This window comes from Cetorhinus maximus, chromosome 8 (genome assembly GCF_964194155.1).
Source record: "Cetorhinus maximus chromosome 8, sCetMax3.hap1.1, whole genome shotgun sequence".
In the NCBI taxonomy this organism is placed as follows: Eukaryota; Metazoa; Chordata; class Chondrichthyes; order Lamniformes; family Cetorhinidae; genus Cetorhinus; species Cetorhinus maximus.
In genome coordinates this window covers 78,280,635-78,302,151 of record NC_135886.1, presented here as the reverse complement: position 1 = coordinate 78,302,151, position 21,517 = coordinate 78,280,635, and the positions used below count along the sequence as shown (strand labels likewise).

The window sequence follows — 21,517 nt, the reverse complement described above, 5'->3', positions numbered from 1 at the left end:
AGGATAGGAGCTATTTTGCTCTGCTTTCTCAAAAAACCTGGTCACCTGGTCAGGAGCCAATTAAAATGCTGTCGTCAGGCAGCTCCCTTGGTCCAGGACTCCTTTCCGGCACCGCCCTGTCTTTCATGGCACACTCAGTTCCAGGACAGCAACATTGTTTATATCTCTCATCCTGTTCCAGTGGATATGCCTTTCAACCTGCATCCATTGTAATTCTAATCCACAGTCCAACAGAAATAAAAAGATATGTTCCTTACAATAACCAGAGTGTGCTTAGGAGAAGAGTAAGACTTATGGACAATTGGCTAGAGAGTGAGATAGAATGATCTACATTCTTCCAGTAGCAAGAAGTGCAGAAACCTGATCAGTGTGTGATGGAATAATTCTGTCAATGCCTGTGATTGAAATATAAGGTTCCTTTGAAAGCCCAGCTGGTGGAATATATTATCGTATATAAAACTATATATTACAGTACAGAGGCTTTCTTTTTTTCCAGAAATTCACATTGTAATTAATCTAAGTGTAGCATTTTACAATGCTTTGTAGCCATTTTAAAATAATGCACCTCCATTTCTATTTCAAGTTGTTTTTCCGTTGTAATTGCTGGGAGCTATTCCTACTTTCAAGCTACAATGTGCTTAAATATGGATATGTGCTCCCTTATGGTGGTAATAGGTACAGCTGCAGAGGGAATGTGTTGTAATTATAGTTTGTCAGTTAGTGTGAAACTTAAGTTTGTTTTCTTTTAATTTCAACTTTATATTTTGGGCAGAAACAACTATGTGATACACTGTACTGATATTCACTCCTGACTTACTCTACTTTCTTCCTCTAGCCCACTGGGCCAAACTTCTGTTCAGGTTCTCTACTGCTCTAACTCTGAACTTGCATCTTTCTTTTTTTTCCTTCTATCCCCTCATGCCTTTTTCAAACTCATCCTGTCCATCAGACCCATCTCCTTTGCTCCTTTGATCCTTTTCTCATGAAATTGCTGACCACCCAATTTTCCTTCTTGGTCCCATTCTTGGCCAATATTTTTAATGGCTATCTCTCCTCAGGTAATATTCCCCATCTTCTTCAAGTCTGCTGTTATCATCCCTCTATGCAAAAGAACCAATCCTTGATCCCTCTGTCTTTTCCAACTACTGACCCATCTCAATCTCTCTTTCCTCTTCAAAGCCTTTGAATATGTTGTCGTCTCCCAAATCCATGCCCTTCTTTCCCAGAACCACACGTTTGAATCCCTCCAATTAGGTTTCCGCCCCTACTAATTACTGAAACAGCTCTTGTCAAAGTCACAAATCATATCTTATAGTTTACCCTGTCACAGTCACATATCTCCTCTTTCTTCACAACCTGCCTGCAGACTTTAACATGAGTAACCGTGCCACCCTCCTCTAATACCTCTTCACCATCGTCCAGTTGGGTGGGACTGCGCTCACCTGGTTTCTTTCTTATCTCTCTAATTGTAACCACAGAATCACCTGCAATGGTTTCTCTTCCCGCTTCAGTATTGTTACCTCTGCTGACCCCAAGGATTTATCCATGGCTCTGCCTTATTTCTCACCTTTGTGCTGCAGCTTACGACATCATCTGAAAACATAGTCATTTTCCACAAACGTTGACAACACCCAACTCAACCTCACCAACACCTCTATCGATATCTTCACTGTCTCTAAATTGTCAGACTGCTTGTCCAACATCAGTACTGGAAGAGCAGAAATTTCCTCCAACTAAACGTTGGGAAGACTGAAACAATTGTATTCGTCCCCAGTATTAACTCCGCTTCCTAGCCTGTCCCTCTCCCTGGCAACTATCTGAGACTGTATCAGACTGTTCACAGCCTTGGTGTCATATTTGAACCTGAGATGAACTTCCGGCCACACATCTGCACCATCATTAAGACCAAGCACCTCCATTTCCATAAGTCACCTGACTCTGTTCAACTCACCTGCTGCTGAAGCTCTCAGCCAGGCTTTTCTTACCTCTAAACTTGACTATTCAAATACACTCTTGGCCAGCTTCCCATGTTTTATCTTCCATAAATTTGAGGTCATCCAAAACACTGCTGCCCGTGCTCCAATTCACAGCTAATTTGTATTCTAATTTGTACCGAGTCCCATTCACCCATCACCCCTGTACTTGCTAATCTACATTGTCATCACCTTGATTTTAAAATTCTCATTCTTGTTTTCAGATCCCTCATGGCCTTGCCACTCCTTACCCTTGTAACCTCCTTCAGCCCCATCACTTTCCTAGATATCTGCGCTCCTTTAATTCAGGCCTTATTGCTGATTTTCATTGCTCCATTATTGGTTGCTATTCATTCCTTCAGCTGTCTGGCCTCCAGTCTCTAGCATTCCCTCCATAAATCTTTCCACCTCCTTACCATTCTTTCACCCTCGATTCACTCATTAAACGCTACCTCTTTGATCCAACTTTTGGTCATCCACCATAATATCTCTTTACATGGTTCAGTGTCAAATTTTGTTTTATCATGTTCTGATGAAGCACCTGGGGACATTTTATTTCTTTAAAGTTATGATTAAAATGCAGTTTGTTAATGTTGAAGGTCTATTTGCTGATTAGATTGAAATAGGATTAGTCTTAAAACTCTTGGATCAGTGTGGGGAAAGAATAAAAAGAGTCTGTGCTCCTTAATGCTAGTTAGACACCTGTCGGCTACGACTCAGTGGTAGCACACTTGGCTCTGAGTCAAAAGATTGAATTCAAATCTCACTTCTGAGACGTGAGCACATAATCTAGGCTGACATTCCAATGCAAGACTCTTGAGTGCGCTGCCTTTTGGATAGAGCATTAAACCAAGGCATTAAGCCATCTGTCTGCTCAAGTGGGTGGAAAAGACCCATGATACTATTCAAGGAAGAACAGTTCTCCCAGTGTCCTGGCCACCATTTCTTCCTCAATTGTGTCTTTGTGGGACCTTGGTGAGTGCCGATTGACTGCTGTGTTTGTTGACATTACAAAGCTGACTGCTGCTCAAAAATTCATCATTGACTGTGGTGTTTGGGGCCCTTTGAGTATTGAGGTTGCCCATGCTTGGGTCAAGAGTTTCCCCTTTGAGCCCAATTGGCGACTTGGGCACAGATTGTACTCCGATTTGCTCTAGCCTTAAGGATTGATTTCTTTTTGGGCTCAAGCTTCTGCTCACACTCATTCACTGAGCAGAAAACATTCCATGAAGCAGTACAATTAGGCAGCCATTTACAACATTCTTCAAATTTTTGTTTTAAAAAGTATGTTCCTTCATCTATTTGTGTGGTAGCCTGGTGCGGTTTAATTAATAGAGCTGAAGAAGGGTTTTCCAAAAAACAAGCATTTTTTAGTCTGATGCTGGCAGCGAGTAACTGGATTTTAAATAACTGTAAATAACTTGTAAAAATATATGAACCATTTGCATTAGTGTACAATGACCAGTTTCTTGGTAAATTGAAAACATTTTCACATTTAAAAGCTTTTAATTTTAACATCCTTGAAAGCCTGCAAGCAGGCAGAATTAGTGGAAACTCCCAGTGGTGATTAATTTGATCTGAGGATGTGGCCAGTGTTATGGGTGGGGCCAGCTATCAAGCTCCATGTTTTTGAAACAAATATAAAGGATTGTGGAAGTTTGATTTGCTAGGGATGTAATTTGCACTTAAAATTCTTAATCCTTTTTTTGTCGTTTAGCCAATTTTGGGTGAATTGCCCTGAAATATCTCTCTCAGGCAGTCCCTCGGGGTCGAGGGTGACTTGTTTCCACACTAAAAATGAGTTCTCAGGTGACTGAAGAGTCCAATGCCAGTGGGATAGTCAATGTCGCAGGTGGGCCAGACAGTGGTAGGGGGAACAGGTGGGTGGGGTGCCTGGGTTGCCACGCGCTCCTTTCGCTGTCAACACTTGGTTTTAGTTAGCCCTTGGCAATGAAACTCAAAGTGTTCAGCTCCTTCCTGGATGCTTTCCCTCCACTTTGGGCGGTCTTGGGCCAGGGATGTTCAGCTGTCGGTGGAGATGATGCACTTTTCCACAGAGGCTTTGAGGATGTCCTGGAAGTATTTCCTCTGTCCTCCTGAGACTTGCTTGCTGCGTCGAAGCTCCGAGTAGAACGCTTGTTTCGTGTCAGGCATGCAGATGTTGTGGCCCGCCCAGCGGAGTTGATCAGGTGTGGTCAATACTTCAATGCTGGGATATTGGCCTGAGCGAGAACACTAATGTTGGCACAAATCCATTGGCACTGAAAAATATTAGTGGTAACCCCAGCCCTTTGTGTCTAGTCTCACATGGTGAATAGTCACATAAGATACTAGAAGGTAATCAGCAAATATGGACATTAGCCTAGTAGTACTCTGATACCCGCCAAAATTTAATGTCTGTAGGCTGGTGCAGCTGGTCATAAGAACATAAGAAATAGGAGCAGGAGTAGACCACATGGCCCATTGAGCCTGCTCCACCATTCAATACAATCATGGCTGATCTTGGGCTTCAACTCCATTTTCCCGCCCATTCCCCATATCCCTTAGTTCCCTGAGATACCAAAAATCCGTCTATCGCAATCTTTATTGTAGTCATCGATAGAGCATCCAGAACCTCTGGAGTAGAAAATTCTAAAGGTTCACAATTGTGAAGTAATTTCCCCACATCTCAGTCCTAAATGATTGGCCCCTTATCCTTTGTCTCTGTTTGGCTCTGCCAGCAGGAACAATCTCTCGGCGTCCACCCTATCATGTCCCTTCAGAATTTTGTAGGTTGCAATGAGATCACCTTTCATCCTCCTAAATTCCAGAGAACATAAGCCCAGTTTACTCAGCCACTCATCATAGGTCAAGCCCCTCAACCCAGGGAGCAATTTAGTGAACCTTAATTGTACTGCCTTCAATGCAAGTATGTCCTTTCTTAAATCTGGAGGCCAAAACTGCACGCACTGCTCCAGATGTGGTCTCACCAAAACCCTGTACAACTGTAGCAAAACGTCCTCATTCTTGTTCTGCAATCAACTTGTAATAAAGGCCAACATGCCATTTGCCTTCCTAATTACTTGCTGTTCCTGCATGGTAACTTTGTGTTCCTTGTACAAACATACCCAAGTCTCTTTGAACATCAACACTTACAAATTTCTCACCTTTTAAGAAATATTCTGCTCTTTTATTCCTACGGCAAAGGGAATAATTTCACACTTGCCTTTATTATACTCCATCTTGTTGCTCACTCATTAACTTGTCTGTATCTCATTGCAGCCTCTCTGTGTCCTCCTCACAGCTTACCTTCTCACCTAGCTTGGTATCATCAACGAACTTAGATACATTACTGTCTGTCTCTTCACCTAAGCCCTTAATACAGATTGTAAATAGATGAGGCCCCAGCACTGACCCTTGCGGCACTCCACTATTCACTGTCTGCCAACTTGAAAAAGCCCCGTTTATGCCTACTCTGTTTTTCTATCTATTAAGCAATCCTCTATCCATGTTAATGTATTACCCCCAACTCCATGAGTCCTTATCTTGCCTTTTGTGCGACACCTTATTGAATGCCTTTTGGAAATCCAGCTATACTACATCTGCTGGTTCCTATTTATCTACCGTACTAGTTACATCCTCAAAAAACTCTAAAAATTTGTCCAACAGGATTTTGGTTTAGTAAAACCATGTTGGCTTGTTCTAATCATACTATGCTTTTCTAAGTGCATTGTTAAGAATTCCTTAATGATAGATTCCAGCATTTTCCCAACAACTGATGTTAGGCTAACTGGCCTGTAGTTCACTGTTTTCTCTCTTCATCCTTTTCCCTATTTCTCTCTCCTTTGGCAAAATCAGGGCCATGCTGTAAAGCTATGACTGCACTTTTATTAAGCATCCATGAATTGCAATGGGCCACCTCATCAACTGTTAAATCTGATTTTACATTGGAGCTATATTTCACCCCAGGCATAGTCATGGAGATGCAAGATAATTATTTGACTCTCGAGTTATACTACCATTTCCATGCCTATGTGCACCCTAAACCATGTTGCACTGATTGCACAGTTGGCATTACAACTGTAATCTTACACCAGATTCAATCAGTACTTTCAGGAGAGGATGGTAAAAGATTAGAGAGAAGTGAAAGAATTTTTGGAGGTGCATGAAGGAACAATATGAAGCATAGCCTGCTATGTCTGAAGAACTGAATGTGTTTTAACTTTTAGCCTAAAGAACGACTTGTAAACTAAAAATATCAAGTATCACTGGCCAAATTCAACTCCCATAACAATTGCTCATCTCTGCCCTTGCCTCAGCTCATCTGTTGAAATCCTCATCCATGTCTTTGTTACCTCCTGGATTCAGATATGCCAATGCTTCCCTGGCCAGCCTCCCATTTTCCAGCCTCTGCATGAGCTCATCCAAAATTCAGCTGCCTCTAGCTTAACTCACACCAAGTCCCGATCACCCATCATCCCCGTGCTTGCTGACCTACATTGACTCCTAATCAGGCAACACCTCAATTTTTAAAATCCTTTGGTTTTGAATCCCTTCATTGTCTCGCTCCTTCCTATCTTCGCAACCTTCTCCAGCTTCACAACCCTCTTGAGCTATCGGCACCCCTTCAATTCTGGCCTCCTGAGCATCTTGGTTTTAATCACTTCACCATTGCAGCTTGAGCCTTCAGCTGCCTGCGCCCTAAGCTCTGGAATTTCCTATGTAAATCGCTCTGCCTTGGTTTCTTCCTTTAAGATGCTCCTTAAAACCCTTCCTCTTTGACTAAACTTTTGGTCATCTGTCCTAATATCTCATATGGCTTGGTGTCAGTTTGTTTGATAATCACTCCTGTGAAGCACCTTGAGATGTTTTACTATGTTAAAGGTGCTATATAAATGCAAGTTTGTGTGTTCACCTGCATGTTTCCAGTATTATGATGCATTGCTTCAGTTGTAGTAAATGTTAGATGGGATAAAAAGTCTGGGCAAGTCCATTTGAAAATGTTGTTTTTGACCTCAGCCTGATAAAATGGCAGAGATGCGACACTCCCTGACAGGAAGAAACCGTTTGGTGCCTGATTGCACTGTCACTGTCTTTCATCATAATTTCCTCTGTGGTTGTTTGAGGAATATTGGACCCCCTGAAGATATTTTATTCTAATTCTAGAGTAGGTATTTGTCTAAAATTGCAAATTGAGCTAATTTCTGACAGATTAGTTATAACCACTATTTCTGATGTGTGCTGGTGAGTTTGGGTAGCGGGTGTTGGCATGGTATTTAAAAACAAAAATATGTAAGAGAGGATCTAAGCCAAGCTGCACTTTCTATCATATGGAAAGTGAATCCTCACCAGGGTTAATGAGCAGATTCATCTTCCTGAGCTGCCACTTTCACAGTGCACCACCTAAGCAAAGGCTCTTAGAAGCTGCGGACATCATCATTACAGCAACCAGCTGCTGAATGCGCAGCCAATATGTGCAGTTCACGTTTGGAGCCAGCACAGTGCAACAGGTTGAAGTGCACTGCATCATGTTGCAGATAACTTCGTAACCTGATTTATGTCATTTTTCAGCAGACTGCTCTTTGGCAAACATGTGGTAGGAAGAATAACTGTATTCTTCGAAATCCACTGCACTGCTGACAAGCAAAAGCATTTTTAAATCTCTTATTCTTTTCACTTTCAGTTGTTCTAATTACAGTGCTGTTGTGTTTACATTGTCTCTCTGGGGTTTTCTGTGGATCTTGCAGCAAAGCTGTAGTGGACAATCAGGAGAATGCTAGGGAAAATCCATCTCCAAATGCCTCAGCACTTGTTCAGCATATTCCATTGGGGCGCTTGGAAAAGCAATTGGACATGTTCTTGGAGAGGACTAGTTTGCAAGGTTACCTGTATAGGGAAAAGGCTGATGTATGGAAATAAATTGGATGGCTCTTTCAAAGAGCTGGCATGCCTCTTTACACGTCAATCAGAAAATCCACACAATTCATGTGACGGTTGTACCATCAGGGAGGTTGGAAATCCGTCAACTTCTTTTGCCTTCTGGGTTGTAGCATCCGCCACCTAAAGGTGTTCTCCTGGCTGCGCTCCACTAACACAGCATTGTCCATGGCTACACCTTGATTCATCCTAGTCTTATGGCTCATCATGGGGTGCATTTAAGTGTAAATATCACATTGGGTGGAATCTTCTTGTGTCAAGGGTCCCAATAGCAGGACCGGAGGTGCTCAGCACTTCCACTCTGAGGTGGTGCGGATGGCCAAATGCAATCACACGGCAGCCAGTCAATTAGATATGCAGAAGCGAGGGTCCCAGCCAACCATGCGTCAGGCACAGGCAGGAAATTTCCAGCCCCGCTGTTACCTCATGGGGTCAAAGGTTCAGGTGCCACATTTGAATAGCACCTGGATAGGCATCCACTCGTTGCTATCCAACATCAATCTAACTGTTTGTGAGGAGTTTGTAATCTGTGGATCTGCTCATACTTGCACAGTGACATTTTGTGAAGGGATCAAGAGATCTTGCAGGGGCCTCATTCTGGCTGAAATCTGGATGAAAGGAGGGTGTCATGGGCCTGTCTGGCACATCACTCCATTGTCTTTGCCCTGGCTTTGGTGACCCTCAACACACCTGCCTGCCACACCACCCTTGACCAACAATCATTCAACCTAGAGTCCCCCATCACCATTGGTGAGCCCTTGGCACACTGGAACTGCCTCCCATCGTTACCCTTGACCTGTCATCTGTCATCCGTCATCCTTGGTTCTCCCTTTGTCATCCTTAACCTGCCCTCTGTCACCCTCGACTCTCAGGGCCTCACCATTGGTCTTCCATGTATAATCCTTGATCTCCCCACAATCATACTTGACATAGCTTCTGTCGACATTGACCTTCCCTGTGTAGTCCAGCTTCCTCCCTCTGTCCCCCATGAGCTTTCTTAGAGTTGCCACCACCTTCCCTCCCTTGGTCAGCCATGGACCATTCCCCTTCCACAGCCAAATCCCTCCCTCAGTCAGCTATGCCCCTTACCCCTCAGCTCAATGTCTTCTCTACCCTGGGGTTCAACAAAGTTCCCCATACAAGAAAAGTAGCTTCTACATGGTCCAGATCTGCCAGGAAGACTACCTCACCTGCTGAATGCCTACTTTAACCAGTTGTGAATCTGAAGGCACATGTTCCTCATTTGCTACATACTTAATTCCAAAGATACAATTTTGTTAGGCAAATTGTGTTTGAATGGGCATGCTAATGTATGAAAAGTATGTTCCCACCGCTTGTCGCTGGGAAGCATAATCCGCCCTTAATCCGCCGCTAATTTAACTACCAACTTTTATCCCGCTATCAGGAAGCTGACATTTTGCCTCCCACCCGATTAAGTCTGCCTCATTTCCCACTCCAGAAAGCTTCAAGAGATTCCACACATTGTATCCTCTCCTCTTCTTAAGGGTTTTAATGGTAGCATTGAAGGCATTGGTGATCACTGGATAGTCTTCAGAGCAGGAACCACAAAGTTCACTTGTGGCGTCAGCACTAGCACTTTACTAATTCAGTAAAAAATGAGGGATTAAATTTCAGGCTTTGCTGGTCTTGTGCCACATCACATGGTGCACTTACTCACTTAGAGATTTGGAAGTGCCACTAGGTGATGAGTGAGAGAGTATAATCAGCCTACAGAGTTGAGACTCTCTGCTGAGCATCCTGATTTAGAGGCCATCTGTACTCGATTGATTTCTTTACACTGTTGTGCTCAGTGACTCCTGCTCACAGACAATAACCTCTTGTGCTATGAACAGAAACCAACTGAACAAAATTTGAAAAAAAATTCTGCACAGATAAATGAAAGGATTTCAAAGCTGAATATGATTCTTTTAGAACATTGGAGCAGGAGTAGGCCATTTGGATTGTCGAACATGCTCCACTATTCAAACAAATCATGGCTGATCATCTACCTCCGTGTCATTTTTTCCCCACTATCCCCATAACCCTTGATTTCATTAGTATCCAGAAATCTATTGATTTCTGTCTTGAACATGCTCAAGCATTGAGCTTCCACAGCCCTCTGGGCAGAGAATTCCAAAGATTCACCACCCACTGTGTGAAGAAATTCCTCTAGACTCACCAGCCAGTCTGTGTGTGTGTGTGTGTGTGTCTGTCTGACTGACTGAGTAGGATGAGTGTTTTCTGTTGTGAATGAAAGCTGATTTTTCTTTCACCATTAAAAATGAATGCCAAAAAGAGAAGGTAAAGTTAACAGGAATCTTTCAGTTTAAAGGGAATCTTCAGAGGACCATTCAACAGTTGATCTTAATTGACTAAGAATTATATGACCCTGGTAGCTCTAAATTATATCTACCTATAAGTCTTTATGTGTAAAGATTTTCTGTCTGTGTGCCCACCACCTGCCAAACACTGCACTTCAGATATATCTCACTTCAAAGTGTCACATATGGAGGAGGTTAAGAAGGCCAGTCATTTCCTGCTGGATTTTCTGCCCTTGGGCGCTGTGACTCCGCAGAGGAACAATCAGCCTCTCCTTATGACTTTCTACAACAATAAGATCTTGTGGCCTCACAAGTTTAGCTGCCTCCTCACCTGAGCAGCAGAGTAATACATGTTATGACAGTCCTGTCCCTGCTAAATAGCATATCTAACAAAGTTAGGAAGTATAGGGACAACCTTACAGTGCAGTAACAGTAGGAGAGAAGATGAGATCATTCAGGAAATAAGGTTTAGGTGACAGATTTATTTTCGAGAGTTTAGGAGGAAAGGAAGGCTGAAGAAATTGAGAAACTCCACAAGTTTGAGTCTCTGTGAAAAATAGTTTAGTGAAGTTGTTCACTGGATCATATCAGTTTTCAGCAAAGTACAAAGCAAATGGTTTTGTGTCTGTATTTGTTACAATCTGTCTCATTGTGCATTTGCTTTTGGTCTTTGCAGTGAGGATTGATCAGAGTCCCATGTCCCCTATGGAGACTAAAACTGACAGCGAGGAAGACGATGACTCACCTAACATATCCTTCGATAGCATTCATGAGAGCAGCTCTGCCATTCTCAACCTATCGGGGGCTATGCGGGAGTAAGTATTCACACCGTCTGCTGCTGCCTTCTGCTTTACTGTTATAATTATTACAAAATCTCAACTGTCAAGATTGCATGCCAGACCATTGTCTTCTGCTTTAGTAGTTAATAGTGGCAGTGGCTCACCTTCGGTTATCTGTTGCAGTGTGAATTAATTGGTGTATACTGCCACAAAGTCTAGCCTCTGCCATGCATTTGTACTCTATATCAGTTGGGCACTACATTGTGCTTGTACCTGAAATTCCTGGGAGAATCTATTGGTGCGGTTCTCTAACCAGAACAAGCCCAGTGTTGACCTCATTGTGGAACCACAAGAGCACCAAACTTTATAAATATAACTGGCTTCTTTGTGGGTGCAACTTCTTGGGAACCACAGTGATGGTGTAAGCATATTTTTTGAGAATTCCTTGGTTGCAGGATGTCTACAGTGTATTGTGTGTGCGTTGTGCTGAAAACCATGATAGAAGTAACTGAGCAGAGTTACTTGCTTCTATTTCCCTAGGGAGGACTCGGTGTGGCCTATTGATCCGACCCGGCTGCTGGACGATCCGTATGGGTGAGTGTTTAGGGCAGGCTGTGAAGGGAATAACCAGGGGCAGTGGCTGTTTTGTTGTAGTTCTCTGTTTGTCATATATTTATAACAACCATGGATATAACCTACATGTTGACAGTAGGTAATGTTCCACTGAAAGCTAAAAATTTGTACTAACTCCCACATTATGGGATCTTGGTTCACTGCTGATGTCATGTACAAAGCAAAGGCCAGGAACTTTTTCATTGTGAAAGTTAGAGACAACTGTTGGAGAACAGGCTAAAGTGAGCTGCTCACTATTTCTTGTCTCAACAACGAAATAATGTTTGGGGTTATAGATATTAACAGGGACATTGTGGACATGGAAGAGAAGAACAAATAGAAATAGAAATGATGGAGCTCAGAAAGATTGCAAATTCAATCCTCAATCAGCACTGAGTTAGCTGATCTCAATCAGGTCAATTGCTAGGGCATTATTTTTGGTGCAGGATTCCCTGGATCAGCTAAGGAAAAAACAGACATGTTTCTTTCTGTTGATTTGCTATATAGTAACTCCTGCTGGAAGCCCCTGTGTACAGATATGGGGCAGAATGAACTGCTCTAAGATGACTCCCCAGTCAGATAATCTGTTGACATTAATTGTTGAGGCTCGCATGAATAAAAGCTACTTTGAGAGAGCCTGAAAAACAACTGTCACCCATGGAGTCATACCTGTAAAATGAGTCAGCACCTTCAGGTGAGGAGGGAAGAAATTTGGGGCAAAAGATTGAAAAAGTGAGGATTCATGGGATAATACAGTGCTCTCAGCATAGAACTGTCCTTATTGTAGTCACATGATTTAATAGACTCTTTTATAAATTAGTCTACAGAATAATTTACTGCTTTTTTTTGTTACCACTTATATATATTTAAATAATACTCTTAGGTTGATGGTGCTCAGATGTTGAGCTAATCTGTGAGTGGCATTGGTAGTAATAACAGTCTCATTGTTATGAGATTATTTGTAGGACTTCACTAATATACTACTAAAATTATGGGGTTCGCATAATATAGTATCTGTCCCTCCCCATTCCTAGCCAAGGAATACTACGACCAGCTGTTGTGTTCCACAGCTCAGATCATCTTTCGGTGCATATTATAAGGATCAACTATGGAGCCATGTGGTGTGGTGCCACAGCATGCAGTGCCTTTGCCCACTGAGACTTACAGTGAGCCATTCTGCTTTTTAAAAATGTTTTTCCCTTGACTAGTTAACCTCCTATATAACCTGCAGAAGAGTTCAATCACATGGATTCCCGGTAAAGTCAATTTGCCAGTTTCTGGGAGAATAACAGTATTGGAGTTGAGGTTTTGAGAATGTGTGCGTTAAGCTGATCTCTGCTCCATGGCATCCAGGACACCCAAGTAGGTATCGAGGCAGACACCATAGGAATGATTTATCATAATCTGCTCTGCCTTGGAGGAGTTTTTGCACTGGGAAATGGAAGGTGCAATCCTACCATTAATTTTCAAGATCAAGATGGCAGCATACCCTTGAGTTCCTACCCGCCGGTAGCACAAACTCAGAATATCCAAAGGATGTTGGAGAAATATTTGAAGAGGATGAATATAAAGGAACATGTGACGAAAAGGAGGGGAAGTGGGATTAGATTCCTTCCAAAACCATGACCTCTATGGTATAGAAGAACAAGAGTAGCAGGCGTGTTGGAACACCTCTGCTTGTATATTCTCTCCACGTCACACACCATCCTGACTTGGAATAATGTCACTGTTACCTTAATTGTAACTGGCTTAAAATCCTGGAATTGCCTCCCCAACGGCACTGTGGGTGCACTTGAACTCCAGCGGTTCAAGAAAGAAGCACATCACTACCTCCTTGAGGGTAATAAGGGATGAGCAGTAAATGCTGGCCTTCTCCATGAAGCCCACAACCCATGAATGAATAAAAAAGATTTGACAGCTCCAGCTGAAGTTGGAGCATAGGCTCGAATATTCCACCTCTGTATTGTAAACCCTGTGATTCTGTGTCAGTCCATGGCCAACAGTGTTAATGTGAGTGCATTATTTAAAAAAATACTAAATATAGAATTCTGCATCTCAAATGGCAGTTGTCTTGGCAACGCATGATGGTAGCAACTACGGAGTCATTATTAAGCCTCTCTTTAAACAATATCCATTTTACTAATGAAATGGGATGAAGCCCCAGTCTAGTATGAGGCCACCTTCAAACAAAATTATTTACCGTCCGTAATGTTGCAGTTTGTCAGCTTGGTTTCCCTATTTTTAAAAAAAAACATTTTTCGATTTCTTCTCACGTGCCCTACTTCCCCTGCACCCAATTTCTTCCCATTTGTACCTTCCTTGAAGGTGCTGATTAACACTAGGATATGGTTTAGTGAATGCCAGCAGCTCTCTAATAACTCAGAGAAATAGCCATTCTTTTTTGAGCTAGGACGGTCAGTTGTGGGAGGTTCTTGAAATGTGGAGGCATTGGAAGTGAAACTCTTTCGAGTTATCAACAGTCACAGATTGCAACTCATTGCAGTACAATCACAGTTCTTGGTTTCCGGGAGTGGGACATGAACCCACAACTCTCTGATTCAAAGGCGAGGGTGCTATGAACTGAGCCACAGCTGACACCTCCAAACCTGCACTTTTCAATGGGAGAGGATCACAAGACAGCGGTATAGACACTCCCAAGCAATTAGATACACATTGGTGATTGGCTGGTGAGGTAGTTAAGGCAAGATTAGTCTAACACTGCTGTGCATTATTTTATCACCCTGCAGACAAAGGCAGCCCTCAGTTGATTCTCACCTAATCTTAATTGAGTATGTGTGACTGGGGGTTTTTGAGAGTTAGGGTCTTTGGGCAAAGTAGAGTGTGTCTGTTATTAGCAACTGCAGATGTCTGTGCACTTCCAGCCAAACAGGATGGTGCAGCTACCCAGAACTAACCTGAGATGAAAGGAGAAAATAAATGCAACAGAATATATTAGAAAATGGCCCTGTGAAATCCCGTGAAACTGAACAAAATTGAAATAATCGCACTAATTTCCCCCTACTCTGTTTATTTGAGGAATTGATGCAAAAAAGTATGGGAAAATAGGCAGTACTCAGTTAGGAAAATAGGACTAGGAGAAGGCTGTTTGGCCCCTTAATCTGCCATTCAATTAAGATCATGGCTGATCTGTATCTCAGCTCCATTTACCAGCCTTGGGTTCTATATTCTTTAATATCCTTACCTAACAAAAATGTATCCATTTATTTTGAAAGTTTTGAGTTACCTAGCCTCAATAGGAGATGGAGAGCTTCAGATTTCCACTGACCTTAGTGTGAAGAAGTGCTTCCTGACATCACCCCTTTCAACCCAGCTCCACGGTAGAGTTGAATTCCTTGCCCCCTTGACCCAGAACTATACTAAAGATGGCTGCAGATAGGGAAGCGATTCGTACTATCTCAAGACATTGCTCCTGAGGACTTAAAACTGTGTTACGGAAATAAATTTACATGTGTGTTACATATGACAAATAATATGGCAGAGAAGTGAATTAGATATCTCAGGGATTGTGACATCGGCTGCCCGCTGGTGTAATTATCATGCGGTGTTTACTCTCAAGAATCTGTTTGTTTAGCTTTTGTAGTGAGCCTGCACTGTGATGCCTGTCATGCCCCAATGCACAGAGCTTGCTTGCCCCACCTTGTTCCGATGCAGCAGGCTTCAATTATCATGTCACAGTACGCCACACCCAATTGACACACCGTGGCTTTCGCGCACACGCACACACACACACAAAACATATGACATGTGTAAGGATAATACAGTAACTTGAGTCAAAGACTATGAAGACTGAGTTCTGTAGTTTTTTTTAAAAAAAATGTCACTGAAAACACAGTTGAAAGGGTTCATCAGAAAACTCCATGATTCAGGGCAACCCCTTGGACCATGTCCCAATTTCTAGACACCAACTTACACTCCTCCATTTCTATTTTTAGCATCAGTCTTTTTTAGCATCATTCTCCAGGTCAGTTTTAGTAAACCATCTCCTATTTTATCAGCTCCCCCACCTGCAGAATCCAGGTGAAGGCTTATGTTTTGACTGTATTTTTGCAGTTTTTTTTAGTTTACTTGTAACACTCTGGAAAAACTAAACAAGGTTCGAGTTCAAAAACTGGAACAGGTTTTGGGTTTTCAAACTGCCCACACCCAGTAGGGAAGGGGAAGGGCTGGTGTTAGCTTACCCCTGCCAACTGAAATGGCCTTCCTGGATAAACATGTTGCGCAAGTGTCTGTGTGCAGCTTAGGCTATACGCAGCGAAACAGCAGGAAGCAGGCTGCTGGCCAAGTTACTTCATAAGGAGGTTAGTCTGTTTGTCGTCTGTGCGCTAGAGCTGATTTAATCGTGTATTACCAAGTTGGGGGAAAAAAAATTGCTGGTGGTGGAGCACCTTGGTGCCCCCTGCTGGTAATGTTGTTTCAGTTCAGCAAAGAATGATGATTTTGTAAATATAATAGAATCCTTTGACAATTTGTCTCCAGGCTGATTTTTTAAGAATGGTATTTCAGTCATTCAATATCCAAGTTCAATCAAATGAACTATCCGCTACTGCAGTTTGAGACTGCCTCCAGCATGCCTGGCCTGGTACAGATACAGTTGTCACTGGGCAGGCAGCGGGGATCCTTACTCTTTAATTAAAGTTCTCTGTGTCATTTTATGTCAGTCCATTCAGTTAGTGTGGATTAGTCAATGAAAGCGCCTCTGAATCCAGAAAGAGCCTCTTCTGACAAGGAAGAGAGGGAGAGGAGAAAAAGAAAAATTGAGAGTATGTGCATGCATTTGTGTATTATTGTTCTGGTCACTACAATAGCTGAATTCTCTCATTAGACTAAATCTTCTGGCTATTGACCATAAACGACCATAATTCTAACTTGTAATCCAGCTTGAGAATTCTTCCTCAAGCTGGAGCTTTGGTCTGAATCCAGTGCTTTTGCCTACAGGTTTTATATTGAAACTACTTGTGGGAGAAAATAGATCGATCTACCTTGGTTCTGACAAACCCCTTTGAAACCACATATAGTCCTTATGGCCACAGAAGAAGCCCTGTTATACTGTACGTGTGTCAATGTTGCACATGGGGTAAGGGGTTTTTGTGTCAAGGAAACATGCCGTATGAAGATTTTATGTCAAGCTGACTTCAGTTAAATTCATCCATGACAAAGTGATGTAAAATATTAGCAGTGTGGCTCATCTCTGGATATCACCTAAGGCAAATGTCTTGCTACATTTGACTTCTGTAAGTTGCAGAGTAGAGTGCCATCCTAGTGTTTCACCAGATTGTCTGAGGAGGATTGAATGAAATGTCAGACCTTAATTTATAAGAAGTTCTCTGTGATCCATCACCGGTTGATGTCTTCATTGTGCAGTCAGAATGTTTTGCACAAGCACACATAGCCTTCCATGTGAAATGGTTACAGGGATCTCTTTTCAGGGACATTTCTTCAGAGAGGAAATGGAGCCATCACAAAGAGCTCTGAGACAGGCTGCTCAGATCCACCCATCTAATTATGTTGGAACAAAGTCTTGAAGCTGTGGAGAAAATGATTTATTACCAAGTTTTTTTTTAAAGTATGTTCTTATGGGTGGCTTTGTTTATTTGACAAGCTCACCCATGACTGAAAATAAATAAAACCAATCTCTGTGCTTATGAGTGATGGTTTTCTTCTTCCACCTTTTTCCTCCTTCTCTTAGGAACTTAGAACCAGAGAAAAGTAACAGTGCAGAAAGAGGCCATTCAGTCCATCGTGTCTGCGCCGGCCAAAAAGAGAAAAAGGAACTAGCCACTCATTTTAATTCTACTTTCCAGCACCTGGTCCGTAGCCTTGCAGGTTACAGCACTTCAGGTGCAGATCCAGGTACCTTATAAATAAGTTGTGTTTCAGCCTCAAACACCAACTTAGGCAGTGCATTCCAGACGCCCACCACCCTCTGGGTGAAAATTTTTTTCCTCATGTCCCCTCTAATCCTTCTACCAATCACCTTCAAATGTATGTCCCCTGGTAATTGACCCCTCAGCCAGGGGAAACAAGTCTTTCCTGTCTACCCTTTCTAGGCCCCTCATGGAGGAGCCTCAGCCTTTTCAATTGTCCATCAGATTTGAGGTTCTTGCAATGTGAGTGGATGAGAGCAGGGACAGCAGGGAGGATGAGTAAACTGACCCCATGGCCCAAGGAACCATTCAAGTTGAGGGAGTAAAAAGTAATGTAGGTGTAGTAGGGGACAGTATAGTTAGGGGTATAGATACTGCTCTTTGTAGCCAAATTGTAAGTTCCAAAGGCTGTGCTGCCTGCCCTGTGCCAAGGTTAAGGGCATCTCCTCAGGGCTGGAGAAGAGTTTGGAGAGGGAGGCAAAATAGCTGTTGACCTAGTTTATGTGGGACAAAACTTAAAAACAGAACCTCAATGATAATAATCTCTGGATTGCTACCCTGAACCATGGGCAAATTGGCATAGGGTAAATAAGATCAAAGATTTGAACGTGTGGATCAAAGATTGGTGTGGGATAAATGGGTTTTGGTTCATGGGACACTGGCACCAGTACTGGGGAAAGAGGGGGCTGTACCAGTGGGACAACCTGAACCACATTGGTGAATTGTAAAACTAGGACTATAGAGAGGGTTTTAAACCAAACTATTGGGGAGGAGGATTCATGTGAGGGGAGATTTGGAAAGTTGAAAGGGGACAAAGCAATAGAGTAGCAATGTGGGTAATGATTACCAGAGTGTGACAGGGTCAGAGTGTACAGATATGAACGCACCAGCAAATGAGGTCGGATTAGGGAAAAATGGTAAAAATACAGAATTAAGGGCTCTATTTCTGAATGCACACAGCATTCTTAACAAGATGAATGAATTGATAGCACAAATAGAAATAAAGGAGTATGATATGATAGCGATTACGGAGACATGGAGGAGAATTTTCAGCTCAGCGAGCGGGGGCAGGGCCCGCTCGCCGAGGTGTAAAATGACACGGGGTGACGTCGAGTGTGTGTCCCAACGTCACCTCACGTCATTTAGATTTTCAGTTTGGCAGGTGCGCAGCCGAGTTGGCTGTGCGCCTGCTAAATTTCAAAGGCCTATTAAGAACTTTTAAAAATTAATTCAGCAGTTGGTGAGCAGGCGAAGAGCCCAGGCGGCCTTCGCATTTTTCATGGAACCTCATCCGTGGGCGGGATGAGGTTTCAAGAAGTGTTTATAAATTGAATAAAAATTCCTATAAAAATGCATTGACATGTTCCAGCTCATGTGAACTGTCACATGAGGGGACATGTCTTAAAATTTTTTCTTTTCTTTATTTAAATTTTTAAAACTTAAACTTAAGCATACACGAAAGAGCACAGGCCCCGACTTAGGGAATCCCCCCCCTGCCCGCACTGGGAGCGCACAGCGTTTCCGGGTGCACGTCATGTTGTGCGGGCCTTAATTGGCCTGCACACGTAAAATGGCGGCGCGGACCCGATTGGGGGCGCCGCACGGGTCCACGCCCTCCCCTGCATAAGCTCCCTGACGGGTGGGAAAGCTCTCCCCGTGGTTGCAAAGTGACCATGCTGGGACCTGAATATTCAAGGGTATTTGACATTTGGAAGCACTGAAAAAAAGGAAAAGGAGGTGGGGTGGCTCTGTTAATAAAGGATGAGATCAGTACAGTAGTGAGAAATCATCTTGGTATGGGGGATCAAAATGTAGACTCAGTTTGGGTGGAGATAAGAAATAGCAAAGGAACAAAGTCATTGATGGGGGTGGTTTATAGGCCCCCTGACAGTAGTTACACCATAGGACAGAGTATAGGACAAGAAAGAATGGGGGCCTGTGAGAAAGGTACTGCAATAATTGTGGGAGATTTTGGTCTTCATGTAGATTGGACAAATCAAATTGGCAAAAGTGGCCTGGAGGATGTGTATTCAAGTCAGTTTCTTTGAACAATATGTTCGGGAGCCAACCAGGCAACAAGCTGTTTTAGGCCTGGTTATGTACACTGAGACAGGATTAATTAATGATCTCATAGTAAAGAATCCTCTAGGTAAAAGTGATCAATACTTGATAGAATTTCACATTCAGCTTGAGGGTATGAAATTTGAGTTTGAAATTAGTGCCGTAAACTTATTTAAGGTAATTACAAGGATGGGAAGACAGTTGGCTAACGTGGACTGGGGAAAATGGTTTAAAAGGTAAGGTGGTAGTGAAGCAATTGTAGACATTTAAGGAGATACTTTGTAACTTTTAGCAAAAATATATTCCATTGAGAAATAAAGACAGCAAGAGAAGCATGCACCATTGTAGCTAACCAAGGAAGTTAAGGATGGTATCAGATTGAAAGAAAAGATGCACAATGCTGCAAAGATTATGGCAGCCCAGAAGATTGGGAAAATCTTGGAAACTAGCAAAGGATGACTAAAAAAAATTGGGAGTATAAGACAAAATGAGCGAGAAATATACTAGGAGACAGTAAGAACTTCTATAAGTATATAGAAAGGAAGAGAGTAGCTAAAGTAAGCATTGGTCCATCAGTGGGTGAGACTGGGGAATTAATAATAGGAAACAAGAGACTTTGAACAAGTACTTTGTATCTGTCTTCACAATGGAAGGCACAGAAAGCATCCCAAGAATAGTAGAAAATTAAGAGGCAAAAAGGAGGACCTTAAAGCAATTATGAACACTAGAGAAAATGTATGAGGAAAACTAATGGGACTAAAGGCTGACAAGTACCCTGGACCTGATGGTCTGAATCCTGGGGTCTTAAAGGAAGTGGCTGCAGAGATCGTGGATGCATTGGTTGTAATCCACCAGAATTCTCTAGATTCTGGAATTGGAATCAGTTGTTTGGAAAACTGCAAATGTAATATCAAGAAAGTAGGGAGATACAAAGTAGGAAATTATATGCCAGTTAGTCTAACATCTGTCATTTGAAAAATGCTGGAATCTATTATTAAGGAGGTAGTAGCAGAACCTTTAGAAAATAAAAACATAATCAGGTCGAGTCAGCATGGTTTTGTGCAAGGGAAAACGTGTTTGACAAATTTATTTGAATTCTTTGAGGATGTAACAAGCAGGATAGATAAAGGGGTACCAGTAGAATTAATGTATTTGGATTTCCAAAAGGCCTTTGGTAAGGTGCCACATAAAGGTTTACTGCATGAGATAATAGCTTATGGTGGTGGCGGTGATATATTAGCATGGATAGCGGATTGGCGAACTAACTGGAAACAGAGTCTGGGTAAATGGGTAATTTTCAGGTTTGCAAACTGTACTTAGTGCAGTGCCATATGGATCAGTGCTGGGGCCTCAATTATTTATGATCTATAATAATGACTTGGGTGAAGGCACAGATTGTATTGTAGCCACATTTGCTGCTGATACAAAGATAGGTAGGGAAGCAAGTTGTGAGAAGAATATAAAGAGTCTGCAAAGAACATAGATAAATTAAGTGAATGGACAGAAGTTTGGCAGATGGAGTATAATGTGGGAAAATGTGACACTGTCCACTTTGGCAGGAAGAATAGAAAAGCAGAATATTATTTAAATAGTGAGAGATTGCAGAATGCTGTGGTACAAAGGGATCTGGGTATATGAAAATACCTTGTATATAAATCAGAAAAAGTTAGCATGTAGGTACAGGAAGTAATTAGGAAGGCAAATGGAATGTTGGCCTTTTTATGCAAGCAAGAAGGGGTATATAAGTAGGGAAGTCTTGCCACAGCTGTCCAGGGCATTGGTCCGACTGTACCTGGAGTACTCTGTACAGTTTTGGTAGTCTTATTTAAGGAGGGGTGAACTTGCATTGAAAGCAGTTCAGAGAAGGTTCATTAGGCTGATTCCTAGGATGAAGAGGTTGTCTTATGAGGAAAGGTGGAGCAGATTGGGCCTATACTCATTGGAGTTTGCAGGAATGAAAGATGATCCTA

The 21,517-nt window shown here is 42.4% G+C and overlaps 1 protein-coding gene across 10 annotated transcripts in view; it reads left to right on the top strand.

Annotated features, from left to right (window-relative positions):
• Positions 1–21,517, top strand: part of LOC144683748 (Krueppel-like factor 12) — a 190,252-nt gene that overhangs the window by 143,025 nt on the left and 25,710 nt on the right. For all 10 annotated transcript variants that reach the window (XM_078547095.1, XM_078547094.1, XM_078547097.1 and 7 more), the window contains 2 exons: positions 10,887–11,025; positions 11,530–11,583. In XM_078547095.1, coding sequence (XP_078403221.1) covers positions 10,887–11,025; positions 11,530–11,583 — 193 coding nt within the window. The remainder of the gene's footprint in view (positions 1–10,886; positions 11,026–11,529; positions 11,584–21,517) is intronic.